General features: G+C 40.5%; 1 protein-coding gene across 3 annotated transcripts in view; it reads left to right on the plus strand.

Moving 5' to 3' along the window:
- Nucleotides 1-15,127, plus strand: part of LOC124805297 (peptidyl-prolyl cis-trans isomerase D) — a 48,499-nt gene that overhangs the window by 15,582 nt on the left and 17,790 nt on the right. For all 3 annotated transcript variants that reach the window (XM_047265810.1, XM_047265808.1, XM_047265809.1), the window contains exons 3-4: nucleotides 4,358-4,549; nucleotides 14,677-14,799. In XM_047265810.1, the coding sequence (XP_047121766.1) occupies nucleotides 4,358-4,549; nucleotides 14,677-14,799 (315 nt within the window). The remainder of the gene's footprint in view (nucleotides 1-4,357; nucleotides 4,550-14,676; nucleotides 14,800-15,127) is intronic.

Here is a 15,127-nt window from a genome sequence, read left to right on the forward strand (position 1 = left end):
CAAGGGTTTCAGTTTCAGGAATGTTGTGTATGTAGTAAGGATTACACAGTAACAGTATCTTGCAGAGGGAGTAGGCATCCTAGAACCACTTCTACAGTGACAAGAAGTCACTTGTCCAATCCTCCTCCCACCTCCAAGGATCAGCTACAAAGGAGCCCCCCATTGTCACCCGATATCACCATGGATTGGAACAAGTGAACTATATCCTTCATCAGGGCTTTGATTATCTATCATCATGTCCTGAAATAAAGGACACCCTTCCCAAGATCCTTCCCTCCTAAAGTGGTGTTCCATCACGCATCAAACATACACAACATCCTAGTCCATCCCTATGCCACAGGACTCAGGTCCCTGAGGAAGACCACAGTGCAAGACATGTCCTATCCATTCACACAGCACTTCTTACTCCAGCCCTGCCACAGGCTTAACTCGCCCCATCATTTCATATACCAACTCTGCTGCAAACACTGCATAGTTCTTTATGTTGTTATGACTAGCAACCAGTAGTCCACCAGGATGAATGGCCACTGCAAAACAGTCGCTAAGAACAAAGTTGAGCACCTAATGGCACAACCTGCAGCTGAACGTAACATGCTTAATTTCAGTGGCTGCTTTGTAACTCGGCTCCTCTGAACTACACAGATGGAAATTACCCTTACGACAAATGCTTTGCTCCTGTAGTCGTCCAGGCCTCAATCTCTGGTAACCCACCGTCCCCACAACCTCCACCCAACAGTTTCCCCTTCCTCTGTCGCTAGCAAATCAGCTTTCTCCCTCCGAGCCACACGTGACTGACCCCCAACCTCCCCTCCTGCTCCGGCCAGTCTCTGGCTCTACCCAACTCACCTGACACAACCCCCAACTCAACCTAGTCCATCTGCTGAACCGCAGCATCGGCGTTGTGTGTCCAGTTGGCACCATTTAGATGCATAGGCAAGTGTGTGTGTGTGTGTGTGTGTGTGTGTGTGTGTGTGTGTGTGTGTGTGTTTTCTGTGGATATTAGTACTCTATCTCACAAGTGGATTACTCCAAAAGCCAACAAGCTGTCTTTCTATTTTTGTGTATGCCTGTTGATAACGCTTCTGCTTTTTCTTGAGTAGTCTCCTCTACTCTACGGTTTTTAATAACCATTTGAGGCCAGGCTCATTCGTACCAAGTCTATGCAATTGATCCATACAAGTCAATAATATAAAGCTGAGAATTGTCACTGAAACATGCAAATACATAGTCAAGAATGAAACGACCACAATCAAAGTTCAGTAGTGAAAATCAGTCTGATATACATTGTGTGCAGATATGTTCCAATAACCAACACAAAAAGTAAATAGAGAAGTGTTAGAGAGCAGCAGTGCTGTCCCCTGTATGCTAGCTTCGGGTATTGGGTTGTGCCAATGTGACCAGCTTCGTAGGTTGTGGTCTCATCAGCCATTCACGCTGTGATGTTGATTACACTATCGTCGCTGACTGTATTGGGTCCATCTTCATGTTTTTAGAGGGCAGTTGTAGAATCACTCTGGATGGGATATAAGATACAGTACCATTAATCAAAGTGTGTCCTTTCATTTAGTGTCAGTGAAACAGAATCTACTGAAGTTACGAATATTAATATTTTATTGATTTAGTGTACATGTGAAACTGAAATAGTTGAAGGATGATAAGTACATAGGCTGTGCAAAGAAATATTTAGTTTTTAGACTGCAATTGAACATGGCAGAAATATTTCCATAAGTATAAACTAGGTTCTTGGAAAACTTAATGCACAGCAGCTAAGAAAATTGGTTTGTTTCTGAACTTTTTGCGAATAAAATTATCTCTGGTGTTAACTGAATGCAGCATGCAAGGCAAATGTTTGAAAGCAGATATGTTTCTCAGGCATTAAACAAAGAAATTTGTAGTAAAAAAATGTTTTTCATTTATGGTATCACTCAGCGGAAATTACACAATGAGAATAGTTGCCATTGGAAAGCAAGATTTTTTTCCTTTGATTATAAATATTGCTAATCTTGAATTGTCAGCGCCCAAAACTAAAGCTGTGGCCGAGCGGTTCTAGGCGCTTCAGTCTGGAACTGCACTGCTGCTATGGTCGCAGGCTCGAATCCTGCCTCAGGCATGGCTAAATCTAGGGGACTGATGACCTCAGATGTTAAGTCCCATAATGCTTAGAGCCAGCCCAAAACTAAACAAAAAATATTATTTTGAGGGTTTAAACTTCAATATTGTATTATTAGTGTTCAAAAAATCATTTTGAACAATGATAAGTCAGCAGTAGGCCTACCAAAATTTATAAATAGAGAAAATTTTCTAAATTTGCAGCAGCACCTCTTCACATTGTACAATGTTGGTTGATTCATATCGTAATTTAAACACATTTTTCATCACAAATTTCATTGCGTAACGCCCGAGAAACATGTTGTAACCAGTACTTTATGGAAAGATTATTCAGAGACTGCAACTTGTCACAGTTTTGTATTAAGTGGCTTAAATTATTTAATATTGTAATACATTTTGTGGTAAAAACTTCATCATCAGGCAAAATAGCAATACAAAAACATTTAATTAGTAGTGTGCTTCCAGGTGTTCTGCCGAGATTTGTTTCAATTTTATACATAACAATCATCCCGAGAAAATGCGAGAGATCAAAAAGATTTAATTTAAAGAGGTAGTTATGTTCTTTATTGGCATGTGCTGTGGCCTGCTGTATTTATCAGAGATGGCTGTTTTCGTGTAATGTATTCACTTTCATCCATTGCTGTGACTAAATGGGTCTTGTCTTTGACTGTTTACAAACTGATAAAGGACACTTACATCATGTTGTTTAATATAACAAAAATAGCTGTGCAGTAAAAAATACCCAGCATGGCTTTAAATTGTAATTAATCACTGCTAGTTTTGATAAATAGCTTTCCACTGACTCCGTACTTATTCCCCATGACATTGTATTATCGTATTTCTTTACCTATGATGAGTCTGAAATAATTATATGAACATGATCTTATTAGTATTATTGCGTACTGAAGCTATTGTCACCATTTAGAAAATTCTTGGCCATATCACTACAAAATATCTGTGACTTCTATCCATGGGTAAAATAGAGCAGTTTGCAGACTTATTTTGTTATTTAGTATTTACACTGTTTGTGACCAGTGAGTAACACAGAATCTGCATAGTGATGGAGTTCTGTTGAGATACCTTTGTAGTCAGTTGATGAATCAATTTGTATTTCCTGAAAGACTAAGATATGAAATAGTAGTACCCTTTTATAAAATTTGAGATAAGACAGTGAATCTAGTTACAGATCCATCGCCATTCTTCCTGCATTATCAGAAGTTTTTAAGACAGTAACTTACAACAGAACATTGAACCACTTTTCTGACAATAAACTTTTAACAGTTGCTCAATCTGCCTGTTGTAAAGGGTTCTTGACAAACCTTAGTTCTTGTAGAACTCAACAGATAAAAAAAATGCAGTCATATTAACAAAATGATATCATAGGAATAAAACTAAATTTAGTTAACATAATTTGCATACTTTTACTGAATTTTGATGTATGGGGCAGTGTGACTAAGGCATGTTTTTATACAGAACTGTGCGATAAAAATTATGTATAAAGACGATAACTGAACAACTTGCAGAAGCGTCTTTATGGAGTTTTGGATTCTTGCTCTCACATCCCAATACATTTACTCCGTATTTGTGGTTGATAAGAGTGAATTTTGGTCAAACTGTGAAATTGTCAACCACAATACTAGAAGCAGAATTAATTTACATATTTGCAGTGTATCCTTGTCTAGGGTTTACAGTGCAGTTTTGGTGCAAAAGTCTGCAACAGGTTGCTAGTAGACAGGAAACAGGACAGGACATCCCAAGACATTTGAAAACACAATAATGTCTTATTAGCCACTCCTCCTACACTTTTCAGAATATTTGGCCCCAGGAATTCAAATTTCATTTATAATGTTGTATGAACTAGTAGACAAAAATAACAGCTCAGTAGTGTGAGATGAAGAGCAGTGACTTTTTATGAAAGTAGCTGCTTTTCTCCATATACTGTACATCATATAATCTAGAAGTAATTCCAATAATTATCAATGTAAATAGATTATTAATAATCAGAATCAGTTGTCAATATGCTTTACAGAAATATCCTGGAATGACTGCTTCAGCTGGTTAATGTATAACTTGATTCTTTCCATGTCCCAGAAAGTATTCTTTCATGATGAGTCTTATAGAACACGGTGTTTGAATGAGTGAATTAAAAACCTTCAAATATCAGTACTTGTTGAAAGACCTTAGTTGCGCAGAACATATTGTGCAGTTAACATTCTAATAAAGCAATGTCTGTTTTACTTTGTTGCAGCATTCAGGGCCAGGTGTATTGAGCATGGCAAATGCTGGACCCAACACCAATGGGTCACAGTTTTTTATCACTGTTGTAGCTTGCCCACACCTTGATGGGAAAAATGTTGCTTTTGGTGAGGTCAGAGCGGGAATGGGTGTTGTTAAGTGTGTTGCTGAACAGCCCACTGATGAGAATGACCGCCCACTAAAGGTGAGATCATGTACATTCCCAGTTATTAAAATAATTTAACTTGCAGTTAATTGCTTCTGTATCTTCAGCATGTGTGAGTGTGTGTGTTTCTATCCAACAGTGTTTCTATTGGTGCATGACGTATTCAAAAATTAATTTATTTTGAACTTTCTGTTATTGATCCTACTCAATAATATATACTAGAAATATTTTAAGGTACTACACTAATAATTGGAGAAAAGAGAGTCACTTGTATGAATATCAAGAGCTCAGATGGAAACCCAGTTCCAAGCAAAGAAGGGAAAGCAGAAAGGTGGAAGGAGTATATAGAGGGTCTATACAAGAGCGATGTACTTGAGGACAGTATTATGGAAATGGAAGAGGATGTAGATGAAGATGAAATGGGAAATATGATACTGCGTGAAGAGTTTGACAGAGCACTGAAAGACCTGAGTCGAAGCAAAGCTCCAGGAGTAGACAACATTCCATTAGAACTACTGACAGCCTTGGGAGAGCCAGTCCTGACAAAATTCTACCATCTGGTGAGCAAGATGTATAAGACAGGCAAAATACCCTCAGACTTCAAGAAGAATATAATAATTCCAATCCCAAAGAAAGCAGGTGTTGACAGATGGGAGAACTACTGACAGCCTTGGGAGAGCCAGTCCTGACAAAACTCTACCATCTGGTGAGCAAGATGTATAAGACAGGCAAAATACCCTCAGACTTCAAGAAGAATATAATAATTCCAATCCCAAAGAAAGCAGGTGTTGACAGATGTGAAAATTACCGAACTATCAGTTTAATAAATCACGGCTGCAAAATACTAATGCGAATTATTTACAGACGAATGGAAAAACTAGTAGAAGCCGACCTCGGGGAAGGTCAGTTTGGATTCTGTAGAAATATCGGAACATGTGAGGCAATGCTGACCCTACGACTTATCTTAGAAGCTAGATTAAGGAAAGGCAAACCTATGTTCCTAGCATTTGTAGACTTAGAAGTAGCTTTTGACAATGTTGACTGGAATACTCTCTTTCAAATTCTGAAGGTGGCAGGGATAAAATACTGGGAGCGAAAAGCTATTTACAATTTGTACAGAAACCAGATGGTAGTTATAAGAGTCGAGGGACATGAAAGGGAAGCAGTGGTTGGGAAGGGAGTGAGACAGGGTTGTAGCCTCTCCCCAATGTTATTCAATCTCTATATTGAGCAAGCAGTGAAAGAAACAAAAGAAAAATTTGGGGTAGGTATTAATATCCATGGAGAAGATATAAAAAGTTTGAGGTTCGCCGATGACATTGTAATTATGTCAGAGACAGCAAAGGACTTGGAAGAGCAGTTGAATGGAATGGATAGTGTTTTGAAAGGAGGATATAAGATGAACATCAACAAAAGCAAAACAAGGATAATGGAATGTAATCAAATTAAATCAGGTGATGCTGAGGGAATTAGATTAGGAAATGAGAGACTTAAGGACTAATGACCTCAGCAGTTGAGTCCCATAGTGCTCAGAGAGACTTAAGGTAGTAAAGGAGTTTAGCTATTTGGGAAGCAAAATAACTGATGATGGTCAAAGTAGAGAGGATATAAAATGTAGACTGGCAATGGCAAGGAAAGCATTTCTGAAGAAGAGAAATTTGTTAACATCGAGTATAGGTTTAAGTGTCAGGAAGTCGTTTCTGAAAGTATTTGTATGGAGTGTAGCCATGTATGGAAGTGAAACATGGACGATAAGTAGTTTGGACAAGAAGAGAATAGAAGCTCTCGAAATGTGGTGCTACAGAAGAATGTTGAAGATTAGATGGGTAGATCACATAACTAATGAGGAAGTACTGAACAGAATTGGGGAGAGCAGGAATTTATGGCACAACTTGACTAGAAGAAGGGATTGGTTCGTAGGACATGTTCGGAGGCAACAAGGGATCACCAGTTTAGTATTGGAGGGCAGCATGGAGGGTAAAAATCATAGAGGGAGACCAAGAGATGAATACACTAAGCAGATTCAGAAGGATGTAGGTTGCAGTAGGTACTGGGAGATGAAGAAGCTTGCACAGGATAGAGTAGCATGGAGAGCTGCATCAAACCAGTCTCAGGACTGAAGATCACAACAACTAATAATTATAATGATGCAGTCAGCGGAAACAGACAATAGAAAATATTAAGATTTCAGTTCCATTTACTGTAGCAGGAAATTATGCTGTAGAAAAACAGAAGATGAGGGGCCACATATAAATTAGGGCAGTAACTCAAAGAACATGGGTGACAGAACACCCATTGCCAAGAATGTATCTTTAATTATAATACAATTACCTTAGAAATGAAACAAGATTAGAGAAGGGAAGACAGTTATTTGGGTAAAGGTCAGTGTTAAAGCTAAGCAATGGAGTCATGGAGAAGAAAGCAATGAAGTATGAAAGGCACACTTTCCTAATCTTGAATATTAGACTCACCAAGTACATCCACTTAAACACTTTCCTTAATAGCAACATGTGCTTGTCTTTGTTTTTTGCAAGGACAGTTATGGCATCTAAATACACAGTACATTGTCTAGATGTCATTCTCTACAATATTCTGTCTCTGAGGATCTAGAATGTGGTTGGTGTGTTTTTTAATCCAATTCCCATTGTTTAATAGTGGGTTACTATTCTCATCCTGTTTCCACCTATTGTGCCGCCTGCTAGAGCTGTCTGCAACCCCATTCCAGATGCCATACAGGCCCGCATTTCCTGCATTGCATTTCACAGAATTCCCTCTGTATGAGGCCCATCCATCCACAACTGTAACATCGAATTCCTGCGATAAAAGCACCCTTCCTGTCATGAACTTCGGTCACTGGGTTTACCGAGTGAGGTGACGCAGTGGCTAGCACACTGGACTCGCATTCGGGAGGACGAAGGTTCAATCCCACGTCCGGTCACCCTGATTTAGGTTTTCCGTAATTTCCCTAAATCGCTCCAGGCAATTGCAGGGATGTTTCCTGTGAAAGGGCACGGCCGACTCCCTTTCCCGTCCTTCCCTAATCCGATGAGACCGATGACCTCGCTGTCCGGTCTCCTCCCCCAAACAACCCAACCTCACTGGGTTTATTTCTTTTAATGCTGTCGCACTCAGCTGTGTTCTCTTTTCCCCGCAAAATTGCATCCCGTGCCCTCCGTTGTGCCTCTTGGGAAAGGATCCTGTACTTATTATCACTATCAGACAGAGCATATGTATTGATGTTTAGCTTTCTAATGCTGCCCGCAAAGATTTTGATGGACTCCTCTTGTTTCTGCAACACAGTGTCAAACTGTTCCCTGTAATATCTTCAGGTATTTTTTCTTCTGCATCACTGCACCAAGCACCGAGCGAGGTGGCGCAGTGGCTAGCACACTGGACTCGTATTCGGGAGGACGACGGTTCAATCCCGCGTCTGACCATCCTGATTTAGGTTTTCCGTGATTTCCCTAAATCGCTCCAGGCAAATGCCGGGATGGCTCCTTTGAAAGGGCTCAACCGACTTCTTCCCTGTCCTTCCCTAATCCGATGAGACCGATGACCTCGCTGTCTGGTCTCCTTCCCGAAACAACCCAACCAAACTGCACCAAGCCCACCCCTCAGAATTTCAAAAACATCCATGCATTTTGTAAGCCCTCAATGCCTTAATGCCGCCCATCAAATATAATTTGGCCATATATATAAAAAGAGTGTCCCTCTGACCTACATCTCAGGTTTGCAGCTGTTAACAGGTGTTTTACTAACATGTTCTCTCCCACCATAACCGAATAAGGAAAGACTAGGTTAGTAGTCATAGCAACTTGGAGGGGTGCTGACACACTAGACAAGGATTGTTTCTTCCTGCCATCCTTTAAAGCACTCAGCTTGTGCAGCTCTGAATTGTCTGATGAATTTGCACCATATTCCTCAGTAAGTTCTGGACTGCCTCTGCAGTGACATTGTCAAGGTCAGATTCATTCATTGTGTAGTTTGTGTCCACAGTAGCAGGAAAAAATCTTTTGGTGAGGAACCAGCACCGACAAGACAGTTGTACTTCCTGGCCCTGAACACACCTAATTATGACCTCTCGAGTCCTAACCATGACATTCCATACATTCCCTAGTGTTATGTCCAGAATTCCTGTTCAGGTGGTCAGATGCTGCATGCCCAACCCTAGTGTGTACAAAACAGCTATTTTCCACTCACCACATAGAAGAGATGCCACAGATCATCTCTCTACCACGTTGCTTTTAGGTACTGATCTCCTGACACCAGAGATGCTGGGTGCCACTTCCGATTGATGTTTCGTGTGTGTGAAGCTGTGAGACAAGTTCTCCAGTGCCATGGCAAGTGCCAACAATTTATGCAGAGACTGCACTGGTCAAATGCACAATGCCGAAGTAATGCTGCTACTATCTGAGCTAGGAACAATTATATATACTTTTAAGACAAAAAAGACACACCATGAAGGAATTATCCAGATGGGGTGGAAATTAGTAGATGTGATGTACATATATAGAGAAACAAACGACTACAACTTCAGAAAAATGGGATCGTTTATTCAAGAGACTGAGCTCAGAAACCGAGAAAACAGTAAGCTGTTGGTCCACCTCTGGCTGTTACACAAACAGTTATTTGGCTTGACATTTATTGATAGAGTTATTGGATGTCTTCCTGAGGGATATCGTGCCATATTCTGTCCAATTTGCACCTTAGATCACCAAAATCCTGGGCCAATTTAGGGGCCTTGCCCGTAATGCTCCAAATGTTCTCAATTGGGGAGAGATCTGGTGACCTTGCTGGCCACGGTAATGTTTGGCAAGCACAAAGACAAGCAACCAGAAATTCTTGCTGTGTGCAGGCGGGCATTATATTTTTGAAACATAAGCCTAGGATCGCTTTCCATCAAGGGCAACACAATAGGGCATAAAATATTGCAGACACAGTGTTGTGCTGTAAGGATTGCACAGATGACAACCAAAGACGTCCTGCCATGAAAAGAAATGGCACCCCAGACTATCACTCCTGGTAGTCGGCAGTATGCCGTGTGGTATTCAGGTTGGTATCCCACATCTGTCCAGGGCACGTCCATGCACGTCTTTGGCCTGGAATCTCATTGAGTGGAGTAGAACTGTTTTCAGCGATGAGTCCTGATGAGTAGCAAAGACACATCTTGAGACGCCCTGGACAGAGGTGGGTATCTTAGACTGTATAAGGAGTGTTCAAATGAAAAGGTATGAAGTGACATAACAACCAACTGGTTGAAATTCTGATACGCTGCTTTGGGATAACATAGTGAGACATGTAGGGACACAAATGTAATGTCTGGCATGGATCTGTGTGTCATCACCTCTTCGTAAAAAATTCAGAGCTGTGCCTCCAGCAGGGAAGGTTATGCTCACAGTCTTTTTCAGTGTTTGAGATGGCTAGTTATCCTCATTGAATCAGATTCCTCACAAAAAAAAAAAAAAAAAAAATTTGACACACTGTAATTTATGCCATCAAGAGTAAAGGGCCTGGGCCGCTCTTGGAGGGAGTGATTCTGCTACATGATAACATACGTCCACATGTCTGCAAGGTCAAACAAATGTAATGGCAAAGCTCAAGTGGAAGCAGCGTGATCATCCACCCCACACCCCTGGTTTGTCACACTGCAATTTCCGAGTGCCTTGTCCACTAAAAAAAACATCTCAAAGGTAAACGCTTCAACTCGGATGATGAACTGAAGTACACATGGAGGACTGGTTCCTGTCAAAGCCACAGGAATTCTGGGAACAAGGAATCCTTTAGCACATGAAACAGTGGGATATTTATGACCAAACCTCTGGTGATTATTTTTGAATCAAGTCTCCAGTTATATCCACAATGTTGTTTCACACCTTTTTTTCTGAACACCTCTTATGTTCCCTCTGGCCAGGTGTGTTATTACAGGAGACAGACTTCCACCACATGCTTGGCTGTGGAAACGGCATTTTGCTACACTGAGTAGCAACCTGGTCTGCCACTGATGGCAGAACATCACATTGCAGGGTGCTGTAGCACTATTGCAGAGCCCTGCTGTAGAATTCTGTGGTTGTGAAGGCCTGTGTAAAGACCATACTGCAACAGCAGGCCTCAGTTGCCACATACACTGCGGCCTGTTCCTCACACTATTGCATGTTGGACATCAGCCTCAATTGAATTAGACATTCCTAGGTCTCAGAAAGAAGTATGAAGAAATCGTTGTTGCATTAAGCAACTGAGACCGCTGTATCAGTAGAATCTGATCACACACCTACCACCTACTGAAACCTTACAGAGTAATCGCATGGCATCAGTTAAACAATTCGGATACCCTTGCTCGACATCTGCTTCGCAGGTAGATATTGCAGTTTTTGCATGACAGAAAGATGCTCTTTTTCTTATGAGCCATGGATAGTTCCCATCATAAAAAGTACTTGGTAATAGAAACATTGTGAGAGCTGCTCTTTCATTGTCCCTTACGAAATAACTCTAAGTCATTTCGTTAATTGTATTTCACTGAGAAAAGACTGCAGTGTATTGTTCACGTACCAATCACAACTTACGGTTGGCTGGTAAAATATTATGTAAATGAGAGTTCAAGAAATGCAGCCATGCCTCATCAGAAAGAAAGAGCATTTAAGGATCCACTTTCCTTTCGTGAAGAAACTGTAATAGTCGGTTACAATACTGACATCAAGCAACTGTATCGGAATTGGACAGTTTATTTATTTTATTTAGCTTATGGCTGCATCACAAAAAATTATTTACAGTTCTATCAAATTACAGACTAACATAGAAGGCCACAAATGTAATCTATTGATCCCTCCGTCACCACAATCAACTCTGTTGGTAACAGGATAAGCTGTCAGAGGACATTCTTGAATTACATGGTGAAACTCTGCTGTTCAGTGCCACAGTCACAACTTGAAGAAGATATTTTATTCCACTTCCACATAACATCAGCACACTTTTAAGTGTCAGTTCTAATTTGGTCAAGAACTGACCATATCTTGTGTTGCAACTCAAAGCCAGGTTGATTCGCACAGCATCTTATTTGTTCCATAGTAGCATTAATCGGCCATGTATGTCTGCAGTAGTCATTAATATTGAAGCCATTGTCAGTTAACATCCTTGCAGTTTCTAGAGTTGAGTGATGAGAGCGAAGCCTTCCTTTGCTAATGCTTTGAATGTGTGCGTGATCAGGGAGATGTGGATTTTTTTTGTACAGGGTGTCCCAAAAAGAATGACCTGATTTTAAATAGAATTATTTATTGGAAAGAAGGGCTTAACATCAACAACTTGCATACTAAATTACTCAGAAAATCCATCATAAATGTTCAATATGTCCTCCATTGGCTGCACAGAGAACATCTAGCTGATAGCCGAATTCGTCCCAAACTGAGCGTAAGGTGTCTTCTGTCACTGAAGCTACAGCAGCTGATATTCTGGTTTTTAGTTCATCAATGTTACGAGGTAAGGGAGGAATGTAAACACATTGTTTAACATATCCCCACAGGAAGAAATCACATGGTGTCAAGTCAGGGGACCTAGGAAGCCAAGAGTGTAAAGCCTGTCTCGCGGTCCTGTACGCCCTACACAATGTTGAGGCACATTGGCATTGAGGAAACTGCGCACGTTGTTATGCCAGAGCAGTGGTGCTCCATCTTGCTGCTATATGAAATTGTCAGAGTCAAGTTGTGGGAATAACCAGTTCCGTAGCATTGCAAGATGTGATTGTCCTGTTAGGGTTTCTTCCTCAAAAAGGGTCCATAAACCTTGCTTTGTGAAACAGCACAAAAAAATTCACTTTTGGTGAATCACTTTTGCCTTCAATTGTTTCATGAGGATTTTCGAGTCCCCATATACGCACATTATGACGGTGAACCTTACTGCTAATACGGAAAGTTGCCTCATCGCTGAATATTAGCCGTGACATAAAAGTGTCCTCTAGAATAGCATTGCTGAAGTCCACTCACTTCACTTTGTCAGTATCTCGAAGAGCTTGTACCAGTTGTAATCTGTTTGGTGTGAGGGTTAAACGACGCCGTAAAACACGCCACACTGTCATGTGCGGTAACACAAGTTCTCGGCTAGCACAACGCGTAGACTTGTGGAGGCTCCACTCAAGTGCTCATTGGATTTATTCCACTGTTTGTTCAGGAATGCATGGCTGGCCAGGACTTTTGTCTTTACAGAGTCACCCTGTTTCTTCAAATTGTTTATACCACCGTCGAATGTTCTTTGGTGATGGTGGTTTAGCACGAAATTGAATATGAAATGCCCGCTGAACTGCGATCACTGATTCAGTATAACTAAATTTAGTAACACAATACGCCTTCTGTTGTGCAGATGCCATATTGTGTGAGAATGGCTGCACACTCCAGGTCACCACTTGTAGCGACATCTAGCGGATTTTTTTCTGAGACTCTAGACCATACCAATTACATCTAGCGCTGTTTCAGTTACCTCATGACATTTGTCTCAATATTATTACAAGCTAAAAGGGTCATTCTTTTTTGGACACCCTGTAGTTTGTACTCCCGCTGTAGAGATGGAGGTGGTATGTGGATAAGCATGGGTAGTGAGCAAGTAGGTGTACATCTCATTGTGCCAGTTATAAGGTACATGGTATGGTTGAGCTGTGTGTCTAACAGTCTTATGCAAGTACTATTTATCCAAGCAGGGGAGAAATATTCTGCAACATGGTATACCAGTCTCAGAGCTGAAGTACGGATTGTTGACACAGAGGAGCCCCATGACGTGCTACAGAGCTTCTGGAGAATGTTATAGCAAGTTTTAATTTAGGCAGATGTTATTAACAGATGTAATTTGTAAATGAGAGTCCAATAATATGTGACCCATAGATATTTCAGGTTCCTGTTATGACAGAGTAGCCTTCCTTCAAAGTAGGCTGTAAGCTCTTTGTTGGTCAACCTATTGTTTAGGTGGACCACTGAGACTTCTGTCATAGTAATACTTGGCTGCAAGCTCCATTTGCAGGGACATACATCAATAGTTACCTGATAGGGAGCTATGATCTGCATTTATGTTCAAACATGTAATTCTCGCGCTGTTTCCATATTTTTGTCGAGTCACAGTATCTGTACCAAACTAACCAAAGGCGCCTGTCCCTGAGAATAAAATAAAAGTTTAATGTTTCTGAACTTATGAAGAATGGAAATGCATAAACCATTGCTCGATACAGACTCGGTAACTTCTAGATCTCTGTTCTCATTGCAAGTGCTCACTCATCAGCATACATAAACTCTCATGATGTGGCTTCAGGAGTATCTGTTGTGAAAAACTGAACAGGAGAGCAACAAGTTAATGCACCAACATTACTTTGGAAGGTTTCAGTTTGAGTTTATGAAGAGATGCTGCTGACAATCAAATATTTTACATTATTAATAGTTGATAAATTATTTTATGAATATTATTACTGTAATATAACTAATTATTTTAATTATATATCTAAAAACAAAGATGATTTGACTTACCAAATGAAAGTGCTGGCAGGTCGACAGACACACAAACAACCACAAACATACACACAAAATTCAAGCTTTCGCAACAAACTGTTGCCTCATCAGGAATGAGGGAAGGAGAGGGAAAGACGAAAGGAAGTGGGTTTTAAGGGAGAGGGTAAGGAGTCATTCCAATCCCGGGAGCGGAAAGACTTACCTTAGGGGGAAAAAAGGACGGGTACACACACACACACACACACACACACACACACACACACACATATACAGACACAAGCAGACATATTTACAGACAAATTATTTTAATTATAATTATATAAATTAAATTTATTAATATCGGTCTGGAGTGCTAAACGGTGCAACAGTTTTTCCTGAACTTCATTGCAAAGCCACTACAACTTTCTCTTGTTTCACTAAAACCAATGCACCATGTGCCAGAATCTGAGGAACCAGCTATCTCCCTGGTATTGGTTCCCATGCAACATCAGGCACAGCACAAGATTTGTATGTGAAACACCTTGTAATTCCAGCAGATGGCTCAATTACAAGTCAATACTGTCAGTGAATACTATGAATCTTTTTTGGAGCACCAAACTGGTTCCTCTCATTGTTGTCATATATATTTGTCAATAAACAGTTATCATTCTGTGTTGTTTACCTCAGAATTTTTGTTTTGTTTCTATGTAGGATTGTGTGGTATCTGGCTGTGGAGAGCTTGGTTATGGTGAAGACTGGGGGATTAATGAGAATGATGGCACAGAAGACATTTATCCACCATATCCTGAAGACTGGCAGTTTCCTACCAAAGAGGTAGCCTGTTAAAAATGCATCTTTTTTGTTGTGCTCATCTATTGTTCTTTTTAGGACATCACACTTACACACAGCGTAAGACTTTTTAAGACATAGTGAACTGGCACTTCCTCAGTTGGGTGTGTGCGTGCACAGTTTAGAGAAAAATGTGTAAAAGCCCTTTCTTTAAATGGTATCATTTGGTTAACATGACTTTGAAATAAGTAAACAGGAGTCATACACAGAAACTCTGACTCACAGAACAGGTACATTACAGCCTCAGCTACCTGATCGGTTGAGTACGCCATTCAGTTTTACGTTGATTGTAGAATTAATACCTAAGACACTA

The sequence above is a fragment of the Schistocerca piceifrons genome, chromosome 7 (genome assembly GCF_021461385.2).
Source record: "Schistocerca piceifrons isolate TAMUIC-IGC-003096 chromosome 7, iqSchPice1.1, whole genome shotgun sequence".
In the NCBI taxonomy this organism is placed as follows: Eukaryota; Metazoa; Arthropoda; class Insecta; order Orthoptera; family Acrididae; genus Schistocerca; species Schistocerca piceifrons.